Source organism: Clupea harengus, chromosome 1 (genome assembly GCF_900700415.2).
Source record: "Clupea harengus chromosome 1, Ch_v2.0.2, whole genome shotgun sequence".
In the NCBI taxonomy this organism is placed as follows: Eukaryota; Metazoa; Chordata; class Actinopteri; order Clupeiformes; family Clupeidae; genus Clupea; species Clupea harengus.
Genome location: NC_045152.1, coordinates 25199626 through 25226803, shown reverse-complemented (window position 1 = coordinate 25226803; position 27178 = coordinate 25199626). Strand labels below are relative to the sequence as shown.

At 42.7% G+C, this 27178-nt stretch overlaps 1 protein-coding gene across 3 annotated transcripts in view; it reads right to left on the bottom strand.

Moving 5' to 3' along the window:
• Positions 1–10577: 10577 nt before the first annotated feature.
• The window catches only part of npnta (nephronectin a), a 28290-nt gene continuing 11689 nt past the window's right edge, over positions 10578–27178 (bottom strand). For all 3 annotated transcript variants that reach the window (XM_031573249.2, XM_031573262.2, XM_031573256.2), the window contains 8 exons: positions 24893–24985; positions 19084–19203; positions 18669–18803; positions 15630–16055; positions 14678–14767; positions 14105–14203; positions 12530–12792; positions 10578–12358 (listed from right to left, as the gene is read on the bottom strand). In XM_031573249.2, coding sequence (XP_031429109.1) covers positions 12257–12358; positions 12530–12792; positions 14105–14203; positions 14678–14767; positions 15630–16055; positions 18669–18803; positions 19084–19203; positions 24893–24985 — 1328 coding nt within the window. In that variant the 3' untranslated portion in view covers positions 10578–12256. The remainder of the gene's footprint in view (positions 12359–12529; positions 12793–14104; positions 14204–14677; positions 14768–15629; positions 16056–18668; positions 18804–19083; positions 19204–24892; positions 24986–27178) is intronic.

The window sequence follows — 27178 nt, the reverse complement described above, 5'->3', positions numbered from 1 at the left end:
CTGCGTAACAGACCAGAGTTCCTAAACGGGGGGTGAGCATGGTTGACCCTTCCGCGTAGTAGTAGATAATCGAAGTAGTGTCTGAGCTCGTTGTCTGAGCTCGTTAGCCTACTCTTGACCTACAATTTAGCCTACATCCCGGATGTGCTCACCCTCTGGGTTAGAGGTAAAGGATAAGCGTGTAACGCGACCAAGCACGGTTAGCGCGTGTAAAGCGAGTAGCGCAAATTTTTCAAATGTAAATAGGGCAAAGGCGTGTAAATAGGATAAAGAAAGGTAGAATTGAGTGCAGAGAGACACACAGCTGGCACTGCGCCACGCACAGTTCTGTGTATGAATCAGGAGGAAGTTTGAATTTTCAGACACCCGACTCCTGTCTTTATACAGAACTATAGGACAGAAGTGAATATTTGTAAGAGATAGTCTTTCAAAAGATAAGTGACTTGCAAATAAATAATAGAAGTAATACCCACAACTGTTGTGTTCAGCAAAAGTGTCAAATTAAGATCAGAAGTACTCAGATGATAGATTAAATCAGTGATATAGCACTGATTTAACACTGATATAACACACCTTTGTTACGTCTGAATGGGTAAGCTTTCGGTGGATGCAAGAATCCAACAAAAAGCCGGATTAGTGGATCATTCAGACTAACTCAGTGTGTTTAGTAAAACCTTGTTTGTGTATCTGCAATTCCCTTCGGTGGGCTCATGAACCCCTTGGCCGTACAGGAAACTGTATTAATAAGGCACCGGATTGGCGAGGAGTGATAAAAGCAAACAAGGTTCAGAAAACAATTAAAAAAAAAAAAAAAAAAAAAGAGAAAAGAAAACAGGGGGGAAGGGAAAAGGCCTAATTGATTATAAAGGCCTAGTTCTGATCAAAAAAGTTTCTATAACAGGTCTAATTGGTTATAAGGGCCTGTTTCTGATAAAAACACAACTGTGGGGCAAGCATCTATATTTAGTCAACCATAGATGAACGTAGAGGAGGTAGAGAGGGAGTTAGAATTAGAGAATAAAACTCCAACAGCTATCAGGGGTGATTACAGAATAATAGCACCCAAGAGCCGTTGGTGGTTGGATACATTGTTAACTTACCCAGGCAAAACAGGGGCTGAGATAATAAGAAAACACGTAGAAGTGGTGGGAGCGAGTGCAGGGTATCTAAGAAGTCACTGCCCATATCAGGAGGAGAACATATTGGAGTGGTTATCCTCGTTTGAGAATCGTCTGATCAATCCACGATATTTATTAGGATTATTTGACACAGTCTACGAAAAATCACTTCTCCCTCCAAAACAGGGAGGGAAAAAACACGAAGTTAAGTGGACAGTAAAACTAAAAGAGTTCTATTACTGGCTCCACGACGACCCCATAGCTTTTGGAAACGCAGTTTGGGCGCCTGTAGAAAAAAGACAGAAAAAAGGGAGACCAGAAATTTGGTACGAGAAAATTCAGATAACTGTAATACCCCTCTGGGAGCGTAAAACGTGGGGAGACGGTGATATTTGGTTCCCGCCACCACACGTGAGGGGATACATAAATTTAAACAGTTTACTAGTCAATGGTGAGAAACCTAGATTCGCAGAAATCACAGAGAGAATACTAGGGGGCATTATAGTAGGTTGGGACCTGATAAATCCAGTACTTAACCCTAGACTTGCGTTGGCAGTAAACCAAGGAAGTGTAGCCAGTGCAGGTTGAGTTATGGCAGACCAAGCAAACTCGAGAGCAGGGTCAGCAGGTCAATTGGTGCTGGACATTAAAGAGCATTTTGACAAAAACAATGCAAAGGCGGTTGCAAAAGACAAAATCAGGAACTTAGAAAAGCTAATAAAAGATTGGATTAAGAGAGGATGGTATCCCGAAGCAGACAAACCTGTTCCAACCAGAGAAGATTGTGTAATGTTGAGACAGCGTTCAACAGATGAGATGGAACAGAAAAAGAGGAAGATAGATGAGAAAAACTTCCTCCAGTCGAAAAGACATGCCCGAGATGACTGGAGTGATGAGAATATATTTAGAGACGAAATAATGGGGATGATCATGAAAGGGGCGATAATGGCAAACAAAAGAAAGAGACAAAATTCAGTGGAGAAGGGAGAAAAGACACAGATCGAAAATGACCCAGAAAAAAGAGGAAAGAATATGGAAGAAAGTAGGGAGACAGAAAACACACTGTATCCACCTCTACCTGTGGCTACAGCCAGCGCGCCCCCACCATATAATGGGTTCAGCCGCAGGGACTTGGTAACACAAGCACCTATGGTGGTAATTCCTGCACAAAGATTAGAGATAATTGACGAAGAGATGGAAGGTGTGTCCAACCTAGTGAAAATGAAAACAGAATACATTGCAGATAGGGTAGACAGACTTGCAGAATGTACACACGCTTTAACGACAATGATGGCAAACACTGCACATTTAGTAACTGTAACTGGACAAGGGAGTGAACTGCGTTTAGCAACTGATTTAGCCCGCACACATGACCAATGTGTAAGCACAAATGGCCTGGTGCAAGGCCTCATAGACAACATCAATGAAAGAATAGAGGAGGTAGAATCAGATACTGAAGAGGGCATGATCAGGGAGAATAGAGGGGCTGACAGGGCTGAGCGCACTGACCCCCCAGAATATGCCACATATATGTCATCTCATGATTTTGTACAGAGTGAGGGATTCAACAAGTCTAGAGAGGAGAGAGAAAGTGGTGAGAGGCAGAGAAAGGGAGACAGACAGAAAGAAGAAGTTCACCGCGCAGTGAGAGCAGAGAGGGTGGGGGCCGAGAGTTCACCCACAGTTCGCTGCTCAGACAGAGTTGAAAAGGTGGGGGCCAAGAGTCCACACACACTTCCCTGCTCCAACGGAGCAGAGAGGGGGGGGACTAGGCGCAAAGACACACACACGCGTCCGGTTCAGACTATCACAGACAACACATCAAGACATGCAGGGCTATCCATTCTTCAGTATCCCAAGGAAGTGTATGATCAGGGGCAACCAATGTATACCCCACCTATATACACTTCTACCCCAGCAGTAAGGGATAGGAAAGGAGATCTAGATGAAGTTACTATAACAGGAAAAAGACTAGCGGCTGGTGATGTGATGAGAGGACAGAGAAGGCAACACTGGGAACCAGAAGATACGGACACAGAAGAGAGTAGTGAGGAGGAATATGAAATGAGGAAACTCCCAGTGAAGCTAGATCAAGCACACATGCATCAGATGAGAACAGGTAGAAGCTTGTACAAAAGGTACAAAGGTGAAGATGAACCCATGTGTGTCACACAAGTTCCACAGGTTCCAACAGGGATGTATCCTTTAATAGCAACAGGCCAGAACCAGAGAAAATATGTGCCATGGGGTAGGACAGATCTTGAGGCACTAATCAAACGCTTGCCACCAATAGCCAATGGTGCAGCTTCCTGGATCACCACATTTGAGAGAGAGACTTGTCAGGATCAGTTAGCTCTGGCAGACATACGCACAATACTGATAAAAGTCCACGCGGATAGGGCTCTATTGGAGGCAGAGAGAGTAGCCAAGAGTGAGGGGAGACCTGAGGACGAACATTTTAATGCATATCGTAACCGGATATGGGGGTCCCTGAGACGAAGCTATCCGACAGCCTATACGGTTGACGCATTAACCAGCCTGCAGATAAAAGAGAGTGAGAACACCCATGAGTACCTGGTGAGGGCGTGGGAGATGTGGGAAAAAGGAACCGGGGAAAGACCAGACAATTCAGCACTGGCACAAATACATTTCAGGAAAGGGGTGGTAGAAGGGCTGCCACAACCAGTTCAAAATAAATTAAAAGACACAGTGGGACTGGATGTGTTGCCACAGAACGTATGGGTGCAACACGTGGAGCATGGATTGAAGCGTCATAGGAAGGCAGAGAAAGATAAGAAAGAGAGCCAGGGAAACAAAACAGGTGACAAGCTTGTGGAACAACTCACAAAAGCGGTGGAACAAGCAACTATCAAGGCAGCAGCGCAGGCCATTCTGGCACCAGCACCAAGTGTGATGGCTCCCGCTTTAACACCCGCGGCCCCACCACCACTCAGTAACAAACCACCAGTGCAATATGCATCCCAGCCACTGCCAATGCAATCATACCCACGAAGAGATGTAAGTCAGATCCGATGCTATACTTGTGGGCTCTATGGGCATTATGCACGACAGTGTGGCGCAGTGGCGCCTTCCTACCCACGCAACCCACAATATGGGGAACAGGGGCCAGCACATGGGCCACCTATGCCACAGAACCGTGGAAGAGGTAGCAATGGAGGAGGGTATAGGGCACCACAAGGAGGCAGAGGCCGAGGGAACCAGAGTAGAGGGGGATGGCAACAGGGACCGAACATGCAGGGAGTGAGTGCAGGACCCGTACCTGATGGATACGACGAATGGGCGTACCATAATGGGGACGGTTACTGACGAGGCCCACGAGAACCCCACCCCCGAGTGAGCCCACCCTGGTCCCCTCCCATGATAACAGGTTTAATTGGCAATGAAAAAGTTGAATTCATGATTGATACAGGTGCTGCAGCAACTACACTGACCAAAAGACCAGGAGGGGTTGAATTATCGGGAAAAACATTAAACACAATAGGGTTCTCGGGGATACAAGAAAAACAACCATACACACAACCAATAACGATTCGTTTCGGAAACCAAACAGTAGTAGAGCCCGTCATCATAGCACCTAATTGCCCAGTGAACTTATTAGCTCGAGACATACTCTCAAAGATGGGAGTCAAAATTTTATGCTCACCAGACGGATTGGAAATACAGTGGCCTGGACAACCTAGAATAGAGCGAACACACGGTCAGTACATCCTGATTGAGGCCTCAGAACAAAAAGATAACACAGTAAACGTATACTGGTCCAGGATCACACATGATTCTGTGTGCCCAGGGCTTCTACGTCAATACTACGAATGGAAAAAGAAAATGAACACAGATTTAACATACCATGAACCGGCCGACCCGTTCCACATGACCTATTATTATGCGGCAGATTCAGATTTAGAATATGACAATCGCTGGGAAAAACTGAGAGAAGGACAGAGTGAAGAGATACACACAACACACATAGTGGTTGGGCCAGAGGGCATAGCAGCAGAGGTAGACCTCACCCCAGAACAAAGAGAGTGGGTTCCGGAAAAGGAACAATACCATCCACACATAACTTTAGCAATGACTGGAGAACATGAGGCAGCTAGTCTGGGGGATATGATGGCAAGAGCCAATCAGGCAGTTTACGTGGAAATTGAAGATTTGGTGGAAGTTTTCAAAAGATGGACAGTTCCGGAGGTTCACTATAGACGCATGGGACATGGCCAAACTTGAAAAGGTAGAAAAACCACGTGACATAGCAGGATTCAACACTAACCACGGTGGGGCAGAGAGCTTACTAGCTGAGGTACCAACTAGCCTGTGGACAACACACCAGAATGATGTAGGGAGAATCGAGGGATGTGCCACCCTGATACTGAAACCAGAAATCACCAAACCTGTGTGGCGGCCACAGTATCCATTAAAAACTGAACAAGAACAGGGTATAGCAGAGACAGTAGAAGGATTGCTAAAAGTAGGAGTGCTAAGGCCAGCTCCAGAAGCAAGGTGGAACACACCGATCCTACCTGTGCCGAAGGCAGGCAACAAAGGATGGAGAATGGTACACGATTTAAGGGCCATAAATGACGCAACCACAACCCTATCACTGCCAGTACCAGACCCCTATGTAGCCTTGCGGGCCATAAATCCTGAACACAAGTTTTTTAGTGTGATTGACCTGGCTAACGCATTTTTCTGTTTACCTTTAGCAGAGGAGTGCCAAGAGTGGTTTGCATTTACGTACCGGGGAAAGAGATACACATACAACCGACTGCCCCAAGGTTACAAGGACAGCCCAGGGCTGTTCAATTTGGCACTTAACCAGATCTTAAAGACCATTCAGCTTGCAGAAGGCGTGGTGCTGATCCAATATGTGGATGACTGCCTCATAGCGGCGAGAACGGCGGAGGAGTCATTACACGCTACAAAACAACTGTTGACAACCCTAGCGGACGCGGGGTTCAAGGTCAAGCGAGAGAAATGCCAGATAACACGAAGTTCAGTCGAATTCCTAGGAAGAGTAGTAGGAAAGAATGGAACAGCCATGTCAGAGCAGCATAGAAGCGCCATACTACAGTATGGACAGCCAAGAACAGTACAAGACATGCTAGGATTTCTAGGACTATGTGGGTATAGCCGGACTTACGTTCCTGACTATGTGCAATTGACCCTCCCTCTCAGAGAAATGGTAACAGAGGTGGGTCACAGAGCATTAAAAGATGAACTAAAATGGACAGTGCCAAGAAATCGAGTGTTCCAAGCGGTAAAGACAGCGCTGAGTGCTGCCACACACCTGGCGAGCCCGAACTACAACATAGATTTTAATCTAGACGTAGCAGAGACCGATGGAACAGTGAATGCAGTACTATACCAAAAAGAGAGAGGAGAGAGACGGGTGCTGTCTTATTACAGCTGCAAACTAGACTCAGTGGAAAGTGGGAAACCCACGTGCGTCAAATTTCTGGCTGCAATTGCAAAAGCAATCGAAAAAACGGCACATATAGTACTATGTCACCCATTGGTAGTCCATACCGATCACAGTGTAACCGCACTACTGGCGTCAAATGCGTTCAGCTTCTCGGCAACAAGGCAAATAAAAATTGAAGACGCACTGAAAAGAGCCAATGTAGTGTTTAAAGCCCCAAAGAGTAATTACGCAAATATGGCCAAAGGGATAAATGGGGGAAATTTGCAACAACATGACTGTGTAGCCCGAGTGAAAAGAGACAGCAAATTGAGGGATGGGTTGTTCTCTGAACCAATAGAGACACCAGATTGGGAATTGTTCACTGATGGGAGCTCATATAAGGGAGAAAACGGAAACAGGGCAGGATACGCGGTAATAGAGTGGAAAAAAGGGAAGTCAGAAACCTTGAAAGCGGAAGAAATACCCCAACCAGCATCTGCTCAGGCAGCGGAAATAATAGCCATCACAGAGGCCCTTAAAATGAGCAAAGACAAGCGAGTAAACATATACACAGACTCAGCGTATGGTTTCAGCGCTGTGCATTTTGATGGACCTCAGTGGTTAAGGAGGAAATTTTTAACCGCAGCAGGGACTCCTGTAAAACATGTAAAACTCCTGAAAGACCTGATAGCAGCAGTACAAGTACCCCGAGAGGTTGCAGTGGTAAAAGTAGCTGGTCACACCAAAGGGACAGATAAGGAAAGCAAGGGAAATGCTGCAGCAGACAAGGCGGCGAAACAAGCATCGGGATACGAGGAAGCAGGGCAATTTGTGACCCTTCGATCCGGAAAAATAGCACAAGAACAGAATAAGGAAACAGGTGAGACAACAGAAAAAACAAGCGAGCTCTCTCAGACTGAGGAGGCTGAGGCCACTCCACTGTCAGAGATACAACTGAGCCTTAAGCTACTAGAAATAGTGGAAATACAGGAAGCATCTAGTCCTCAAGAAGTAAGAGATTGGATAACTTATGGGGCAATAAGACAGACACACAAGCAAAACGGAAAGGTACATCACATATGGAGGTCGACAGGGGGACAAGTAGTGGCTCCTCGAACCTTACTACCTGTGATTTTCAAAGAGACCCACGGAAGCACTCATGTGTCAGTGGCAAAAATGTACAAACAAATAAGGCGACAGTGGTGGTGTCCAAAACTCAGAGAACACATTGAAAATTACCGAAGCGAATGCACCACGTGTAACAAAATGAATACAAAACGAACACTGCCCCACCCACTGCTAAAGTTTCCTGTTCCCTCTGCACCGTGGAGTGAAATCTGCATTGACTATACAGACATGGGGTTAGCCTGGCGAACAAAGGAGGGTTATCGCTACTTACTCGTGGCTGTAGACAGATACAGCAGATGGATAGAAGCAATACCAACGAAAAAAGAAGATGCAGAGTCTGTAGTGAAATGGCTAACAAAAGATTTGATACCTAGGTATGGGGTGCCAGCAAAAATCTGCTCCGACAATGGGAGCCATTTCAAAAATGAACACCTTCAGACGGTAGAACGAACCATGGGGATTGAGCACCGGTTTGGGAGTGTATACCACCCAGAGAGTCAAGGCATAGTGGAGAGGGCTAATCGAACCATAAAAAACAAACTGGCAAAAGCATTGGCAGGCACACAGATGAAATGGACAGAGGCATTACCTCTAGTCCTACTGTCAATGAGGCAGGAAACTGCAACAGAAACCAACCTCTCCCCTCATGAGATACTTACGGGGAGGGCCATGCCTGGTCCTAGAGAGGACCCTAGATGGGTAGATCAGAATGAGCCAGGAGACACAGAACTGTCCGAATATATGAAAGTATTGGGGCAGATGATTGACTTAATATCCCAGCAGGTACAGATTGGAGGAGAGGAGGAAGACCAAGGCTGTTTGAGACCACTTCCAGTGACCGTAGGAGACCAGGTCTACTTCAAGGTAAAAGGTCGACCACACTGGTCGGAGCCAAAGTGGACTGGTCCACACAAGGTAACAGTGGTCTCGGACAGATCAGTGAAAGTGGACAAAGAAGGAGACAGTAACTGGCATCATTTTTCCCATTGTGCATTGGTAAAAACTGGAAAGAATGGGACTGTTTCTGATAGTCATGATATCTCTGTACATGACTAACGTGGCACCACAGCCTCCAGACCTGTTGCCAGGGATGGAGTACAGGCCAGGGGTGACAGGAAGTGGGAGTCTGGACCCCTGTGGTGCGAAAGTAATTTTGAACGTTGTCAGGACAAAAGGAAATGTGTTTCAATTCGACTTATGCGATGTAATAGACTGCGGGGGAGATGGGAAGGCATGGAAGGAATATGATGTGTATGCCTGTGTGTTTACTTATGGGTATCCAAGGACGACATCGGGGAATTGGTGTTATTCGTGGACTCAGGATATTTTCTGGTGGACTGGTGCAAGCCCCCTAAAGTCAATTGCCCCTAGAAAATACACGGACCAATGGTATTTCAAACAAAAGATCTCGTTCAAAAGAGGTAGTATAGCAGCACACCTTTCAGGAGGAGTAAATCCCCTGATTATGACTATGGAGGCAGGACTGAAAAACCCCTGGAACATGGAGGGGTGGCATCCTAAGACATGCACAGGAGGGACAGGCAGGGCCCATGGAGTAGGAGACATATTGTACTTTGGAGTAGGAGTGGATGTAAGAGGGAAAGACCCAAAAGGCTTAATACGCATAAATTATGTAAATCAACCCGAAGATGTAGTGAATAAACCCACCTCAGCCCCGGCTGTAGTGCAAAAACTAGATGCAGACAAAATCACCTACCAGCAGGCACTGGCAGTAGAAACTGGGTTCAAAGATAGTAACTCCTGGATAGATAGAATGGTGCAGATAACCCACCAAGTTCAGACTGGAGACTGTCTCATCTGTGCAAAAGCCAGACCAGCTCTCATCATGGGACCAACAGCTTTTGAGAATGGGAAGATAGACGGGGAATCAGGAAAAGGTGTTGCATGCCTGATAGAATTAATGTCAGCAGAAAATCCAAACGCTACATGCAAACCATGGGAAACTATTTTCCCAATGGCCCCACCAAATGTAGGTCCACCGATATTCAAAATAGGTGACCTGGGAAATCTGACATGTTTTAGAAACAAAAACCCAGCAAACCAGGTATATTTGACAGGGGAAATCCCAATACGAGGCCCAGGAACCCCATGTGGAAATATAATGGATGTAACTAACACTCCAGTCGCCAGCAAATTGACCATCACCAGAGCGGATTGGAGGCCCCAGCGAGATGTGTGGTGTCATCTGACATAATCTATGGCCTAGCAAAGGCAGTCTGTGCCATTTTAATGTGCAAAGAAATCGGTAGGAATCATACAATTATCAGATTTGTTGAAATTAACTTTATTCATGTTTGAACTATTTCTATTGCTTGCTGGAGGCTTGTGTAATTTTTCCATCTGGTGGCTCCTTGAGGCTACTGTAATTGTAGCGTTTATGATCTTGTTGACAAAGCTTAAGAAGTTGTTGAGATATTCAAATGTGTCAGTTGTAGCGACCCTTGAGAACGGAATTTCAAGAAATTTGGCATGCCTCCAAAGAATGTTGTAGTAATTGACAGTATTGAGTTTCATTTGGTTTGTTTAGACCTTTACTTCAGAAAACATGGGCCATAGAGTCATTATGGGCCATGATTTGAAATTTGATGAGTAACTTTGAAACGATTTGACTAATACAAAATCTGTTAACATGTTTTTGTCACGAAAGGTCTGTAAATGATGAATACTACATTTTGTGAGAATTGGATGAACGGCCTCAGGAGTTAGTTTTACGTTCACTTTCAATTTGTTGAAAATGGCAGAGAAAATGTGGCCGCCATGGGTGCATTAGATGTGAGTGTGTTAGAGCTTTCAAGGAACCAGAAGAAAACATATTTTTTGATATGGAAATATGGAAAAAAACGTTAATGCTCTTATTACAGCGCCCAGAACAATGAAATGAGAAGAGGCAACAATTTGGAATCTATGGTCAAGATTTGGTGTGTGTGTAACCAACAGTTTATTCAATAGTGCACTTCTACCCAAGCATATTTGTCCACCGGTGTAAAAACTAAATGTTTTTAAAGCAAGTGGCAAAATGGTGGGCTGTTTGTCTGAGGAGCAAAAGGCCAGCACACGCCCTGCTCCCCCCTCCTCCATCCTTCAGTCTCAAAATACACTGATAGAGATATTAGCAGGCCATTCTCATTATTTCAGAAAAGGGATGGTTCATCAACTCAATTAACATCAACAGCAGATAAACTGCACCATATACAGTATAACCCGAATTACAGTATGTTATGTAATTGTATGTAACAAACACATGTATTGACCGCACCCGTGTATAACCTGCAGTTTATTCAATGTTACCTCATCCTGTCACGTAAAACTAAATGCCATGTAGTTATGGTGCGGCGCTACAAGCCATTGAAAGGTTGTATGGGATGGGCATTTCAAGCAAAAATGCTACACTCTCTCCTCGCATGTACACACACACCTACATAGGCTACATCATTCCCACCCATGAAAACCATGAATTTATTAAACGTTGAATTAAGTGTTATGGTGTTTCGTGGGAAAGGCCGCTAAATTTTGAATCGTTAATAGATCCCCTGGCAACCACTGGATTAACGTGTTCAAGAAGACGACTTACTGAATACCTGTATAGGCTATGTAATGTCTAAAGGCTTGGGAAAGGGAAAGGAAAAAAAAAAACACTGACCAGCCCAGCCCACTGGAAAAATTCCCGAACAGACTCCCGCTGAAATGAGAAATGAGAAAACTCTTCTCGCAACATCAGCAAAAAATACTTTGAGTAAAAGTAAATATCTTCTTAGTTCGGGACATCTAGATTGGGATAATAGAGAACTGGGGGGTAGGGTGGTGATGCAGTCTGGGTTTGTTTCACCAAACATTTTGGCAACAAACATCATTGAGCCCAGGTAGATTACCAGCCGCCTTTTTGAAAGAAGGTTTTGGTGTCTGACAGTACATACAGTAAATCCAACCCAAGGAAATACACATACATACATATAATACACATTAATGAGATGGAAATGAACAAAGCAGTTTGAAACCATGTAATTGAAAGCCAAATATTCAGTTATATACAAAAATATACAGTTACAGTAGTGTGAAGCAGCAATTAAGTGTGGTGATAAAAGTATCGGAACTCTACTTAATTCAGTGAGCAACATGCTCATGTCTTTGGAGCTCGAGCTCTCCATTGTGGAAATCGAAGAGCAGTGCAGAAAGTATTCTAACCCATGAGGGTTTACAAAGGTTTGGAAATAATAGGCCTGGAAGACAGAGGACTGCACTTGATGTTAAATGTTATTACAAAAATGACTGTAGTCTTATCTGCTGTAACACATCAGTTTCTCCTGATTATCTGTAAGGCCAAGTTACAATAGAAGCAGATAGTGTTTCATATTTGCCATGCTAAAATCAGAGATACCGATAACATATATACCGATAACATATATATCGATATACCGATGTTTGCCCGGAATAGTCTGTTAGCAATTATGTATCAGACCCCTCATACATGTGAATAAACAGGGGCAGAAGGATCAAAGACATATACCCTCATTACTTGTAAACTGGGGTGCTTTTAGCCTGGCCCCGTGGAAAAGAACACAAAGTTGTGACTGTTTCAGTTCCTGTGCTCCTCTGAACAGCGCCCCCTTCTCAGAGAGATGTCATCAAGAGCTATCTCTCCTTGTCGATATCGCCTCCGCTCACCTTTTATAATTATCTATGAAAAAAAAGAGGAAAAGATTTCTCCAGTTGACACATAATTCACTGTTTAGTGTCTGTTATATCACATTGCACATAACTAATGTACAGATGACAACCAACCATACAGTTCAATATAAATGTAATCTAAATCTTTTTCTGAAAATGTTTTAAAAAGGATTATACTCACTCTTTCAAGTTTGTTGCCCCACAGTGTGATCTGGGCCGAGCTCCAGCCACTGCCCCCCATCCTGCCCCACATGGCTGGGCTGTGCTGCCTACCCTTCTCCACAAACACCTGCAACATGCCCACATGATGGCCAGCAAGCTTGTGTTGAAAGGACAAACACATAAAGTCCAGGCTCCGCAGTGGACTGAGAGGAGGCAGGATAAGCTGAGCTCCCCTTCCACTGTGTTTCACAGTCACTTCAGGGAGAGTCAGATATTTCCCACCTACAAAGTCAAGAAAACCCAAGGAAGAACAGAGGTTTGTCCATATTTTAAAGTAGTCAAATGTAGACGTTGTTGTTATAACATTAAGAATTACTTGGACTTGCCATTTCTAAAAATGTTAGAATATTCTCTGTCACTTGAGCTCACAGTTACTGTACACTCACTAGACACTTAATTCCATATCAACTCTACCTATTTCCAGGGGTGTTATTGTAACAAATTGTGAAAAACAAAAACTTTCTGCAAAAACGTTCTGCAGATTAAGGAGCGCATCTCCACTTGAGCGACTCTGTTCTTAGGGGTTGTGTGTTCATTCGGAGGAGGTCAAGATGGATGAGGGTAACGGTGGAGTCGGTATCTAAGACTGTGCTTATTGGGTGGCCCTCAACTAATACTGGAAAGCAACAACAGCCAGAGGAGGACGAAGCAGAGGTTGTCAAAGACCACAGACTGGGAAGAGGTATAGTGGGTGAAACAGGAACAGCAAAGTTCTGACCTGATGTAAGTAGGCTAACCCCTTCTACACTGGGCTGAGGGCGTTTCCAGATGTGGGGAGGACTGAGTCAGGGACATGACAGGTGACCTTTGTGGTTGCAGGGCCAGCATGTCTGCTGTGTCGTGTTGTCAGGAGGCGTGAAATTAGGATGTTGGAAGGTGGGTTAGGATACTTTGCCATTTGGCTTTATGTCAGGGACACATGGCGAGTCTACTGCTGATGTGCTATAGTGTGTGTTGCCGCCTTTGATTTGGATCTCAACTGCTATAGCTAGTTTTAGTTCTCCCACTAGAGAAGCTGGATCCTTCAACCTGACCTGCTCCATGACACTGGGGTCATCCAGCTCAGCTACTATGACATCATGCAGTACACTCGTTATTACACTCTTCATTAGCTGTAGTTATGATGTCAAATTGAGCCAAATACGTTGCCCAGGGAATGAGACCATCATATTTGCCAACCTTGACCAACTAGCTTTGTTTCCATTACATTTCTCATCCACATTTCCAAAATGGGTGCCACCATCAAGTGATCGCATTGAAGTCAATTCAGAAGCCTAATGACTCTTGTACATTCTGCTTCTAACGGTGGCTTCATCTTCCCTGGGCAAGATAACAGGTGTCCTGACTTTCTTTGACTTTTTCCACTACTCAACTGGGTAGGATGAAGCTACGCTAGCTAGTTTTAGGTAAGTTTGAAATTCACTTCTGACCACCAGTCTACTGATTGATGACAAGGGACAGTTTATAATGCACAGAATTTTACTTGAGTAATACAATGCTTTACAAGAATCCCTGTGGTGGGAAAGATGCCTACCTGAAGGATATTCTGTTATTGCCCACTGTGTGTCTCCTTCCCCGTGCTTAATCCACCCACAAAGGCCATAGTCAAAGGAACAACTTAGAACACCAGCCTCTGGAAAATATAAATCAAATCAAATCAAACTTTATTTATACGGCGCATTTCATACCAGGAGGTAACACATATTTTACGGAAAGTGGCTATTGAGCCTTGCTAAAAACTAGGTTTTTAGGTTTCTAACTACATGAAAAAAACAGAACTAGTCTCTGTCTGGCTCTGTTCAACATTGGCTGATGTACTGTATATGCCTGTTTCCTAAAGTTCAAGTCTTGGTTCAAAGATGACCAAAAACAAAATGGCTTTCTCAAGAAACTCTTTAGTGTATGGCTATTATATTATGCTTTAAACTGCTATGAAACTAAAGATTTTATACAAAGGTGTCCACTGCTATCTTCAGAGAGCAAAGAGGAACTTATTACGAATAGGAGAAGAAGCTGAAGGCCTAGATGGACAGATGCTCAAGAGGATAAATAGATTAGACCTGAGGAAGAACACACAGCACCTATCGGTTATCATATATAGTTTTACCCGGATCATCACCCATTTCCTCTTCAGTGTTTCCCAGTTCAACATCAAAATCAAAACCCAGTCCATTGCCCTGGCCTGGTTTCCGTGGTACTGAGGAGAGGAGAGGAAAGGCCATTCACAACAACAGTAGTGCAGTATATTATAGAAGCTTCACCTGAACAATTTAATTTAGTAGAATTTAACTGGGACATTCAAATTTTGTGTGCACCAACACTTCATCCATAATTGAACAACACATGTCATAAACAGTGCACCAATGCATGACAGTGAAAAGGCTGTGATTTACTTTGCTATCTTAAGGAAAGGAAGTAGTTGAGTCATTTTTTAGAGAGTGTAAATTTTTTTTTACAGAAAATACACAAATTGTGGCATTACTTGATGGCATTAAAGGTAAAACTATGTTCATAAACCTACACAAAACAAGACTACCATCAGAAATGGCCATTTCACAGTGTGGTTTTCCCTGAAATATTTGCCGTGATGTGCTGCGTATACGTATGTGGCCCAATGGCAAAAGACAGCTATATTGTCCTATGGTTTATGAATGTGTACAGAAGCTCACCTTAAATGCTAAACTGAAATTTTGGGTTTGTTTAGTTTTTAACGACATACATCAGTAAGGAAACTCTAACAGGCCATGGTGGCCATAACCCTGTGTTCCATGTTCAACTGTTGTGGTACAAATTCCACCAGGTTCACCACTGTGTCCTCATGTAACCTGTGTTGTGTAGAGTAGACAAGTACAGTCTCGCAACGGACTTGATCTCCCAACTTCGAGGAAACGAGACGGGCGTGCTAGCAAGGAGGTTAAAACCCATGGGTCCTGTCACTAGCACGTCTCTTAAGGTGTAGGGGAGTGAGGTGTTCTCACTGCACAGCATTGTACCCACTGGCTACACACACACACACACACACACACACACACTGACAGCTGATATGCTGACATACTCACTGTGGACATCTCCTCTCTGTTTTGGTGTGAAGTCTTTGCTTATTCTGTTATCCAAGGAGGTGTCCGGTGAAGTAGGGGGCCACTGTGTGGGGTTGACCTTAGGAGTGCGAGAGGGGGCCTTTGTGAAGGAGAATGGTGGCCTCCAGGGTCTCAAATGTGGGTTGGGGGTGAACACTAATGGAGTCTTCAGGGTGGGTCTTTGGTGCTGACGCGTGGGAACAGGTGGTTTATGGGTAATTGTCTTCCTTCGCTGGGGAGGCGCTGCAGTAGTAGCGGTGGTGCTGGGGGATTTTGCTTTAGTTGGTGAGGTCACTGGTGATTGTGAGGTGGTGATCCTCGTCAGGTCAGCATCAGGGAGTTTTTTACCGTTATTGTTTGGTGGTGTTTTCCGGGGTCTTGGAGGCTCAATAATCACCTTCGGTATTGCTAAAATAATGAGAATTAATAAATTGGCAACACAAGTTTAAAACATGTCTCGTGTTCAGTGTCATGTCAATAAAAGATTTTGTTACCTGGAACTCCAGGACATCGGTTTACTATGTAAATAAGTGTAAATAAGTTCACATAGGTTCAGTATGGAACCAACTTAAAGGGGACGTATTTTAAAATGTTTGTAAAACCTACATTTAGTACTTTACTTTTTTAGTACCTACATAAGTGTGCATCATGTCCAGACCTTGCTGACAACAAAATAAAAGTAAATCATTTTAGTGTTATGTATCTTTGACCAGCCAATAAATGGGATGGAAACAGAGACTTTTGTGTGAGATGTTGAAGAGAATGAGAGCTAAAAGCTAGCTTGTCCAAGCTGGTCGAACTAAACCTACTAAAACTTCAGTAAGATTTATTGAAGAGAGGGGATACCAAATACAGAAGCCGGAAAAGCAACAAAAAGTTGAATAAAACTGATACTTGAAATGAAATGAATGACAAAAGTGAACAAGAGGATGATGCAATGGGCGGAGAGAGGACCAACAAGAACACACTGAAGCACTGTCAGCTGGTGTAGCTTACATTAGCAGAGACATCAAGAGATCTCAAACAAGACCTCCAAGACAAATTGAAACCATTCAAAGACAAGGGAGAATTAGACTTGGATACGCTCAAAGACCCGTTTAAAAAATGCTGTGAGCCACAGGACAACACAAAACCATTGACGCATACGTGACAGAGCTGAAAAATAAGGCTAAGGACTGTGAATAAGGAGGATTGACTGACGAACTGATCAAAGATTGCATTGTCTGTAGCGTTAACAACGGCACTGTGAGGGCAAGAAACGGATTTAGATCTAACAAAGGCTGACATATGTCATAAAGCCACATGAAAGCTCTGCATGAGGAGTCAGAAATGGCCGTGAACAAAATAACAAAAACGAAATACAAAGTCAAACAAGAGAGTGCTAATGCTAAACGTACTGAGGAAAGCACGAGATGTGGATACCACACGAGCCAAAGAAATGTTCAGCCTCTGGTCAAATTTGCAATGAGTAGGAAGCATCACCTCAGCATATGTGCAAAACACAGAAGCAAAAAGGCAACTTTAGAAAAAAAGGGAGAGGATAACGTCTGGATACAGTCTCTGCACGTGAAACTGAAAGTCAGAAATGGACACAAGCACTCAAAATGAACAACTTTCTGTTGACATTTAAATTAGACACAGGAGCTGAGTGCAATGTATTGCCATACATTGGCAAGAAGACACCACTGTTGAAGTCCAATTGCAGGGTTGTTACATACTCTGGCCACACGATGGAGACAAAGGGCAAGGCCATTCTTGGATTAAGGACACAGTAAAAGTGACCATGTTGGAAGTCGGTGTCCGTGATTTAATGAATCTACTCAGCAAATAGTCAAGTATAAAATATCACAGTCATGAGCATTGCAGTGGTACGAGAAGCCATGTGAGCAGAAGATGGGACCCAAGGCGGTGATAAACATGGAAAAGACAGCCTAGAAAAGAGACTTGGGGTACCCTAGTGAGAACTCAATGGACAGTTGAGATTTGGATGATTGTCACTGCCAAGATGTATTGAAGGTTCACTCAGATAGGTAGGACCAGATCTCTACCAGAGAGGCCCAGCTGAGAGTGCAGAAGAATCAGGAGAGCAGTTTCAGTGGAACGGCCACGCCACGTCCAGATTGGCCAGAAATCAAAGAAGTTGCACTGACAGCTATTCTGATGTTTGGTGGAAGATTGCAAATTCTAGAATCTAAGCGAGAAATAGGAGGAGAGAGACTGGTCTCTGGTTCTCTACAAGAGATGGGTTGGATGGAGATGTTGGCTTTTAAAGCAGGGGGGCAAAATGGGCCTGCTTTGAAAAATGCGATGGGTCAAGTGCTCATGCGAGTGATGTGTGATTAATGATGTGTGTGTGGGTGCGATTGCTTTAAGGAGAATGAAGGGGATGAATTGACTAGGTTGACTGGAAGACTTCTACAAGATCCAGGAACATTAATTTACTGTTCCCAATACTACTTAAAATCCTGACACAAGGAAAGTCCTGTTTGGTTTATGCATCTACTAGCAGCTAGGATATTGCTAGAAATATACTCTCAATACTTAACTATACCAGGATTTTACCAGCAGAAAGTTCAAATTGATGTACTTAGAGTATGTATTTAAATAGATAGTGTCTACACATTAAATAACATGTCCTCTCTACATTTGTCTTACTGGATATGAGGGTTTCTCTTTACACATCCAACATACAGGGTGGTGCAAAAGGATGGCGTTACATGATTAAACACATGGAACAAATCCTATATTTCTGGCCTGATCTGTCTACTCATCACCTCTATCTTTAAAGTCAGCGATTCAGATAAAATAATTTCTTAATACCAATACAATATAAGCTAACATGCAATACAATTTTGCAGCATTTATTTGATTTAGATCCTCTACAGCTTTTCTTTAATCGTACTCCATATGTGCTTTAGCTTGACCACGTATTGTATAGCTACTTGTTGCTATAGCTACCTGTTGCTATAGCTACTTGTTCGGCTACTGAACCAGCACACTGCCATGTTCAAATCCTTTTACCTTTGCATTGGTGTTTTCCATTGATGAACTGCATGGCAAAGCCCTCAAAGCACTTGCAGATGTAGCTCCCAAAGGTGTTCATGCATCTGTGGAACCTGGGGCACACAGCAAGACCAGCGGCACACTCATCTATATCTAAAAACATAAGGACATTTTACTCAATTTTACTTTAATCAATCTAACGTTTATTCTTCATTCAGTTGCCTAGAGGAGAGATTAGTGAGCCCAGAATAGGATATTTCCGTGCCTTATCAACTCTGTAGTTTCATGTTTATAAAGTAATAGATTCATAATTAATAAATAAATATGACAATTAGCTTACAAATGATGATAAGTACACATAACTATATCGTTAACATCAATCCAAGTCTGAGGGAATTGCGATTTTCTGTAATAAACTAAAATGAATACAAACCCACACATGTCCTTCCGTCTGGGGCCAGATGTAATCCAGGAGATGGGCATTGGCAGTGAACGTCTCCTCTCACCATGTCACAGCCATACTGACAGTTTGCCATGGCACAAATGTGGACATCTGAATGAATTATCACAGGGAAAATTAGGTAAGACAAGTATCCATCTCTCTCTCTCTCTCTCTCTCTCTCTCTCTCTCTCTCTCTCTCTCTCTCTCTCTCTCTCTCTCTCTCTCTCTCTCTCTCTCTCTCTCTCTCTCTCTCTCTCTCTCTCTCTCTCTCTCTCTCTCTCTCTCTCTCTCTCTCTCTCTCTCTCTCTCTCTCTCTCTCTCTCTCTCTCTCTCTCTCTCTCTCTTATATATATATATATATATACACACACACACACACACACACAGTCCCTGTCACATTTATTGGCAACCCTGGTACAGATAAGTAAAAAAAACTTTTGGTGAATTGGCTTAGTCTTACACTAGTAAGCAATTTCTTCTGAGAAAAAAAAAAAAACTCACCAAGAAATTATTATTTTTCACAAAACCACATGCGCCACAATTATTGGATTTAATACTTTGTACAACTTCCCTTTGCCAAACAGCACTGAGTTTTCTCCTATAACATCTTATTAAGTATGGGAATACAGAACAGGGTATTTGAGACCAATCCTCTTTACAGAATCTCTCCAGATTGTCCAGGGTCCTCTCTTGTTCACTCTCATCTTTAGCTCACCCCAAAGGTTATCTATGAGGTTTAGGTCAGGGGACTGAGATGGTCATGGCAGAAGTTTGACTTTGTGTTCAGTAAACCATTTTTGTGTTGATCTGGAGATGTTTTGGATCATTGTCGTCCTGGAAGATCCAACGACAACCCAGTTTTACTTTATTGGCAAAGGCAGAGTCCATGACGTCATATACCCTAATGAGGTTCCAAGCGCATTTGGAGGAAAAACAGCTCCACAGCATCACAGACCCTCCAGCATACTTAACAGCTCCACAGCATCACAGACCCACCAGCATACTTAACAGCTCCACAGACCCTCCAGCATACTTAACAGCTCCACAGCATCACAGACCCACCAGCATACTTAACAGCTCCACAGCATCACAGACCCACCAGCATACTTAACAGCATCACAGCATCACAGACCCTCCAGCATACCTAACAGCTCCACAGACCCTCCAGCATACTTAACAGCTCCACAGCATCAAAGACCCTCCAGCATACTTTACAGCTCCACAGCATCACAGACCCTCCAGCATACCTAACAGCTCCACAGACCCTCCAGCATACTTAACAGCTCCACAGCATCACAGACCCTCCAGCATACTTAACAGCTCCACAGACCCTCCAGCATACTTAACAGCTCCACAGCATCACAGACCCTCCAGCATACTTAACAGCTCCACAGCATCACAGACCCTCCAGCATACTTAACAGTGGGATCAGGTTCTTTTCAGTACATTCATCCTTCTTTTTACACCAAGCCCACTCTCATTGTTTGTTGCCAAAAAGCTCCATGTTTGTTTCCTCTGACAATAGAACACAGCTCCACTAGAAGTCCCAGTAGTGTTGAGCAAACTCCGGGCGATTATGTTTGTGGTTAGATGAAAAGGCAGTTTTTTTTTTAACGTTTTACTGTAACTCTTCTGCAGTGATTCTTGGGGGGTTTTCCCTGTCTTACCATCCTTCTTACTTTACGTGGGGACAAAATAAACTTGGGTCATCTTCCAAGCAAGTTTGTAACACTTTATAATTATTGCCCTAACAGTAGATATGGGCATTTTAGGGGGAGTAGCTATTTTTAATATTCATTCCCTGACTTCTTTACATTTAGTCATTTAGCAGACTTATGAAGGTCAGCACACTTTTCCCTTACTTGATTTTTGTGTTCTCTTATCTTTCTCATGTTGAAGAATGAAAAAGGGAATTTGGCCTCTGTGTGACCTCATATTTCTACCGCAGTGAGACAGGGAGTCATGGATTACTGCTTGAAAGTTTCTAAGCACTCTGATCAGTTTAAAAAAGTGTAATATAAATGGAAAAAGTGCTTCAGTTACAATTTGTTTATAATAATTTTTAGGGGCGCCACTAATTGTGGCACATGTGGTTTTATTAAAGTTGATAATTTCTTATTGAGGTATTTCTTTTCTTATTTTAACGCTTTTTACTAATCTTTAGCAGGGGTGCCAATAATTGTGAAGGGGACTATATATATATATGTGTGTGTACAATTATTTATAATACATACATACATAGATAGATAGATAGACAGATAGAGAGATAGAACACACTAGCTGATATTTTACACTCACACACATATAAGCACACACATTGAGGGTTCTGTAATACTGAAGGAAGTAGAAACCTATGAAATATTCAAACAAATCTAGGATTATTCACATAATCAGTGTAGAAACAGTCATCCTCTCTACCACTCTGTAAAGTTCTGCACCTCAAAGTAGTTTCCCCCAAGAGTTCAGCTCTTTCCCAAATAACCCTTTGACAACTTTGTCCAAGACCCATTTCTGAATGGAAAACAATAACAGGAGGCACACTAGCCAGATAACGGTGTGAAAAGGTGTGAAGAGGACAAAGAGAATGGATGGTAATCTATGTTTTTGTGCTGAGACGGGTTCCTTTAAAATAGCACTAAAATGGAATAGTGTGGATCCAACATTCCATTCAACAGAAATCACTCCTCCGGGCTGGCCGTGCCAAAACTCTTTATAAGGACATGTGAGACACTCACATATTACGTTACAGATATGGTGTTTTTTAATGTAGAGAGCCTGAATCAAGGAAACAGTACTGCTTAAAACCTTGACATGACATTTTATAGTGTGACCTCTATCCGACAGCAATATTTTCATCTCGATTAGCTGGTTAATCTAGAAGGGTCTATTTTCAAGACATTACATCAGACAACATGAATGAATGTTTGGATACATGCCAAACCAGCCTGTTAAGATACATATCACGCATGCTTTTTCAAATTGCATTAGTATACTTTGAGATTTAAGATTTATATAAACCATCTAAACAAAGACTGCTCTCAAATAAGTGCTCAAAATGTTTGTGATACACTGCAAAGAGAAAGGGAGAGATATATCCGAGAGAAATGAAAAGGTTTTGAATGGCAAGGCATGTACAGACAGCACCCCATCCAAGAATCTGAATGGCTCACGGACAGTAATAAGGATCAGGCATTGCAGACAGGGTTACAGATCACATATCTTTCATATTGTTCTTTTTCTCCATCTTACCGGCACACTTTTCATCTCGGGCCTAGGGATAATACTGCGCTTATTATTATGTGGAATTACAGTCCATTGGATTAGCATCTATGAGTGAATAGCTCTCTAAGTAGAGCAGAACATGCAAGTCTGTGCTCATCTCCATATAAAAAATCCTCTATAACAAATAACATCACAGTAAATCAGACTGCAGACATAGGCTCAACAAGGTTAGAAATCCATGATCTACTTGAGAAATGGAATTATACAGACATAATGCATTCAGTGAAATGTGTTTGAAGGGAGTCTAGAGGTAGACAGTGTGGGTCGAAAAGAGAGTTAAACTGACTGCCCCTGGTATGCCCATGATTCTGAAGTCAACAGGTAGGGACATGTGAGGTTTCTACTCCGCTCATATACAGCAGAAAGCAGAGAGAGTTTGCTCAGACGGGCAGACACACAAATAGAGTAAAAAGCATCAAATGTATATTTGGACCCCAGTGACAAAGTAATTAGCTAAATATCTAGTTGACCGAAACTAAGACTCATCTACATCACAACCGCCTGCCTCCAACAAAAATGAATGGAATACAGAATTTCGCTTCACTGGCATGTATCGGTACTGTTGCTGTCTCTGTTTCGGTGTGGAAGGGGAGGAGTTTGAGGGGAGGGACAAGAAATACATTATTTGCATAGATCCAGTGGGCTATGCATCTCTGAATGTGGGCATGACTGGACGTTTGAGGATTTTAAAATAAATCCCAAGTTAGCCCGTTCAATGGCACTTCCCATACACAAAGAAGAATTTTAATCGATAATTTAACACTTGATGAGAAACGATGATAGCTAGCCGAACGGCATACTGTATGTATTGTGTACACTTACCACATGTATGCAATTATATCGTCTTGGCTCTTAAATAAAATGTAATTGAATTGAACAGGCTCGGGAACAGGCCCTAGAACCTTCTCGGAACCAGGAAATGGAACCTTCTCCGGAACAGGAACCACCTCGTAGACAGGAACCATCTCGTAGAGAGGAGCCATCTTGTGGACTGGAACCGTCTCATGGGCAGGAACTACAGGAGCAGGGACCTTCTTGGGAACAGGAGCCTTCTCTGGAACAGGAACCACCTCAGTGCAAGGCTATGGAACCTCCATGGCGTAGGGCTGCAGAACCTCTATGGCGCAGGGCTGCGGAAGCGCATGATGTCGTTGGCAGCCACACTTTGCTCAGGGGAACCTAATCGCCAGCTGAGTTCCACAGAATGGTGACTCCTGGGAAACCAGGGGATCAGGATCACCTTCCTGTGGTGATTGGACTGGGAGATGAAAGCCCCCTCCTGCTAAAATGATCTCCCCCATTTTCGGGCATGATGCTGAATCAGACAGGAGAATAGCCAGCCTGGGGCTAGCCAATTCAGGAGCTTTGCTAGACAGGGGGCTAGCAGACTAGGGATCTACAGAGTTGGGAAAATGCTTCCAATGAAAGTAGGCCATCTTCTGGGTGAACTCAGAGTCTCGCTTCCAGACAGGTAGGTTTTAGGACACATCAATAACAGAGACAACAACAGATATACCTCAAGATACACCCAAGCATTAATGAGAGACTTCTCCACAACAACCATGACCAAATGGCATTTGGCAATTTTGAAAGCATGCTGATTTTAAGCTGCACTCAAATAAATAATAAAAGACTGGTAACAGTGTGCCAAAACTAATTTTCCTTTCAGATTGGCTTCAGGTGCTTTGTCTGACTCAGTAAGCTTCGTCTGCTATTCCCTGTTATCAGCAGTCCAACAAGCCTCCACTGGAACTCATCCAAGAACTACTAGTCATTATGACATCATCACTGACAGGACAATTCACACTGGAACTCATCCAAGAACTACTAGTCATTATGACATCATCACTGACAGGACAATTTGCACTGGAACTCATCTAAGAACTACTAGTCATAATGACATCATCACTGACAGGACAATTCACACTGGAACTCATCTAAGAACTACTAGTCATTATGACATCATCACTGACAGGACAATTCACACTGGAACTCATCTAAGAACTACTAGTCATAATGACATCATCACTGACAGGACAATTCACACTGGAACTCATCTAAGAACTACTAGTCATTATGACATCATCACTGACAGGACAATTCACACTGGAACTCATCTAAGAACTACTAGTCATAATGACATCATCACTGACAGGACAATTCACACTGGAACTCATCTAAGAACTACTAGTCATAATGACATCATCACTGACAGGACAATTCACACTGGAACATGACATGGCTACTAAATAAAAGAAAATATGAAATAGAATTAGAAAAAGGAAAATAGTCTCAGCCACTGAAAAACTCAAAAGAGAAATCAGTTGACAAATGATCAAAAACAGATAAGAGAAGACGCCATATAATAGCTAGTCCCTTGATACCCCTGGATCTCCAACCACTCATTGGCATGTTGGATAAGCTTTCCAACACTTCATACTTTTTCTTGAGAAAAAATGCAGTAATGTTGCTAAATGTATTGCACCGTCCCTATTAAAATGAGTATATTATACCTTACCTTGGTTGCAGGTCTTTCCAGTGAAGCCAGGGTCGCACTTGCACTTGTTAGGGCCAGCGCACTGGCCGTGCTTGCAGCCAGGGTGGCATACAGCTGTGGACATTTAAATCAGTTAATCAGAGCAGATCATCTTCATTATTGATGAGCCTACCAAATAAGGGAAAGCATCTTGTTTAATTCCAATGCCAAATCACAGGGTTGTCGTCGTCATCGTTTGTTTAATTTTTTGTCTTTTGTCAGGGTTGTAAATAGGCTTGTAAAACCACATCTGGAAATGTTTTCGCCCAGACTGATATAAATAAAAATTTCAAATATTGAATAAATGCATTATATGGCACTTTGGCACAAGTCAAAATCAGTCAGCTCTAAACCGTGGGGATTGATTGTGGGGATGGAAACAGAAGATGTACTGAAGGAAGTGTATCCTCCAAACAGGAGGATAGACTCAAGAGGAGGAATACAATCCACACAAAGGAAATATCTTATTTTCTTAAACCACAGAAAGAACTTTACTTCAAAATGCCTGTCTCCTCTGCTGATCCAGACATCTCATTTACCCTGCGTCATCTTGGTGCCCCAGATATCTCTGGCACCATGCCCCTACAACAATATTTTCATACTCTTCTCTGTGCCCAAATGTAGAATAGTCGGGCTCACTCAGTGTTCATTTCAACATCGCTGTAAGCATTACACCATCAACTTGATTATTTTTCTTGATTCCCTGATAACTGCTGAAGCTGACAAGGCTGTTCAACTGAAGACTGCTCATACACTACACATAGGGACATCTAAATCCTGTAGAGATTTGATTTATTTAAATGGCTATTTAGGTAGTCAACAAACAAACATAAAGTACCTGACAAATAAACTTTGGTACAAATTTGAATTATAATCTGGAGGTTTAAATCGCTGGGGTCAAATTGAACCCAAGGATAAAATATGTTAGTACATTTGAAGGTAACAAGAGGGTTAAGCAGTAACACTGAATTACAGATGCTATATACTTTTAACCTTTTAACCCAACGAAATGTGCCTGATTTGTAATGAAATTTCTAAATAGCTTTCATCAGAAACTCAAGAAACTGAAACTAGTTTATAAAGCTCAACCAATCCCTTCACAGTACAGTGCAACTTTAACCAGGATAGAAAGTGGGACGTACACAACTGTGCAGGTGAGTACAAATGACAGCCACTGCAAGTTACATGTTCAAGTTATGAAAAACGTTTTCATGGATACCAATGATCTACTATCTACTTTTCGGACTACTACACCATTAGATAAATATAGGCTATACACTGTATATTTGACCAACATGAAAGATTGTGGTTTCCTGTCCTCTCTCCCTGTGGTTTGTTTTGATTGTGCCTGGCAGCCCTCACAGATACGACCAGGCAACCAGAGTGGGGAGCAGAGAGAGAAAAACTTGCATCTCTTGGAACACATGTCGAGTGTGTTCATTCTTAAAATACTGGAAGCCTGCACAACACGCTATCCTGCACAATGCATTTATACCAGGCAAGAAATGTCCAGATAGTTTAGCTAACTAATGTTAGAAAGGGTGAAGATCCTATAGGCTACATTTAATGTCACAAGCCTAGTCTATGGGGCAAAAAGCTCAAGCTAGCCAGCATTTTGGTAAGAGTGTGTGGCTTCTAAGAAAGTTGCTTAAGACATGATCAACGCACAGCCTACCATCTGTTTGCTAGCCTACTCATCAGTCTCTCCTGCTTCAGGTGTACTTCTTGAAGTATAGCATGGCTTGTTGAACTCCTAAACTCAACAAAGACACAGCTCCATTTTGTTTAGTGCAACATTAATTGGACATCATTTTTTTTAGTAGGAGGTTATTTGCAAATTCAACTGAATATCTATAGCCTGTAAGGTATAGGCCTCATATATTTGCATTCATATAATGAGGTGTAATATTGGTTTATATTATAATGCAAAGAGCTTAACATTATTATTATTATCAATAAACATTGTAATGAACAAGCTTTGTGCACCCAAATGGCCAGCAGCAGTAAAAATGGTAAAAAATATAAAGGTGAAGGAGTCTCTAGTCTAGACATGCATGCCTCACAGGTCCTCAGCTGGCAGCTTAGTTTAGAGTCACTCTCTTTAAGGATTGGAGAGGCTGTGATGCATGAGTCATTCAGTTAACTTTTTTTTTTAAGTTGTAGATGTGGCCAATAGGGGTATTTTCTTTTAATCCTTGGAACTCATTCTTAAAACATTCTTATGCCCCAATAAAGCCTTTCATATTTATATGGACACATTGGGACGTC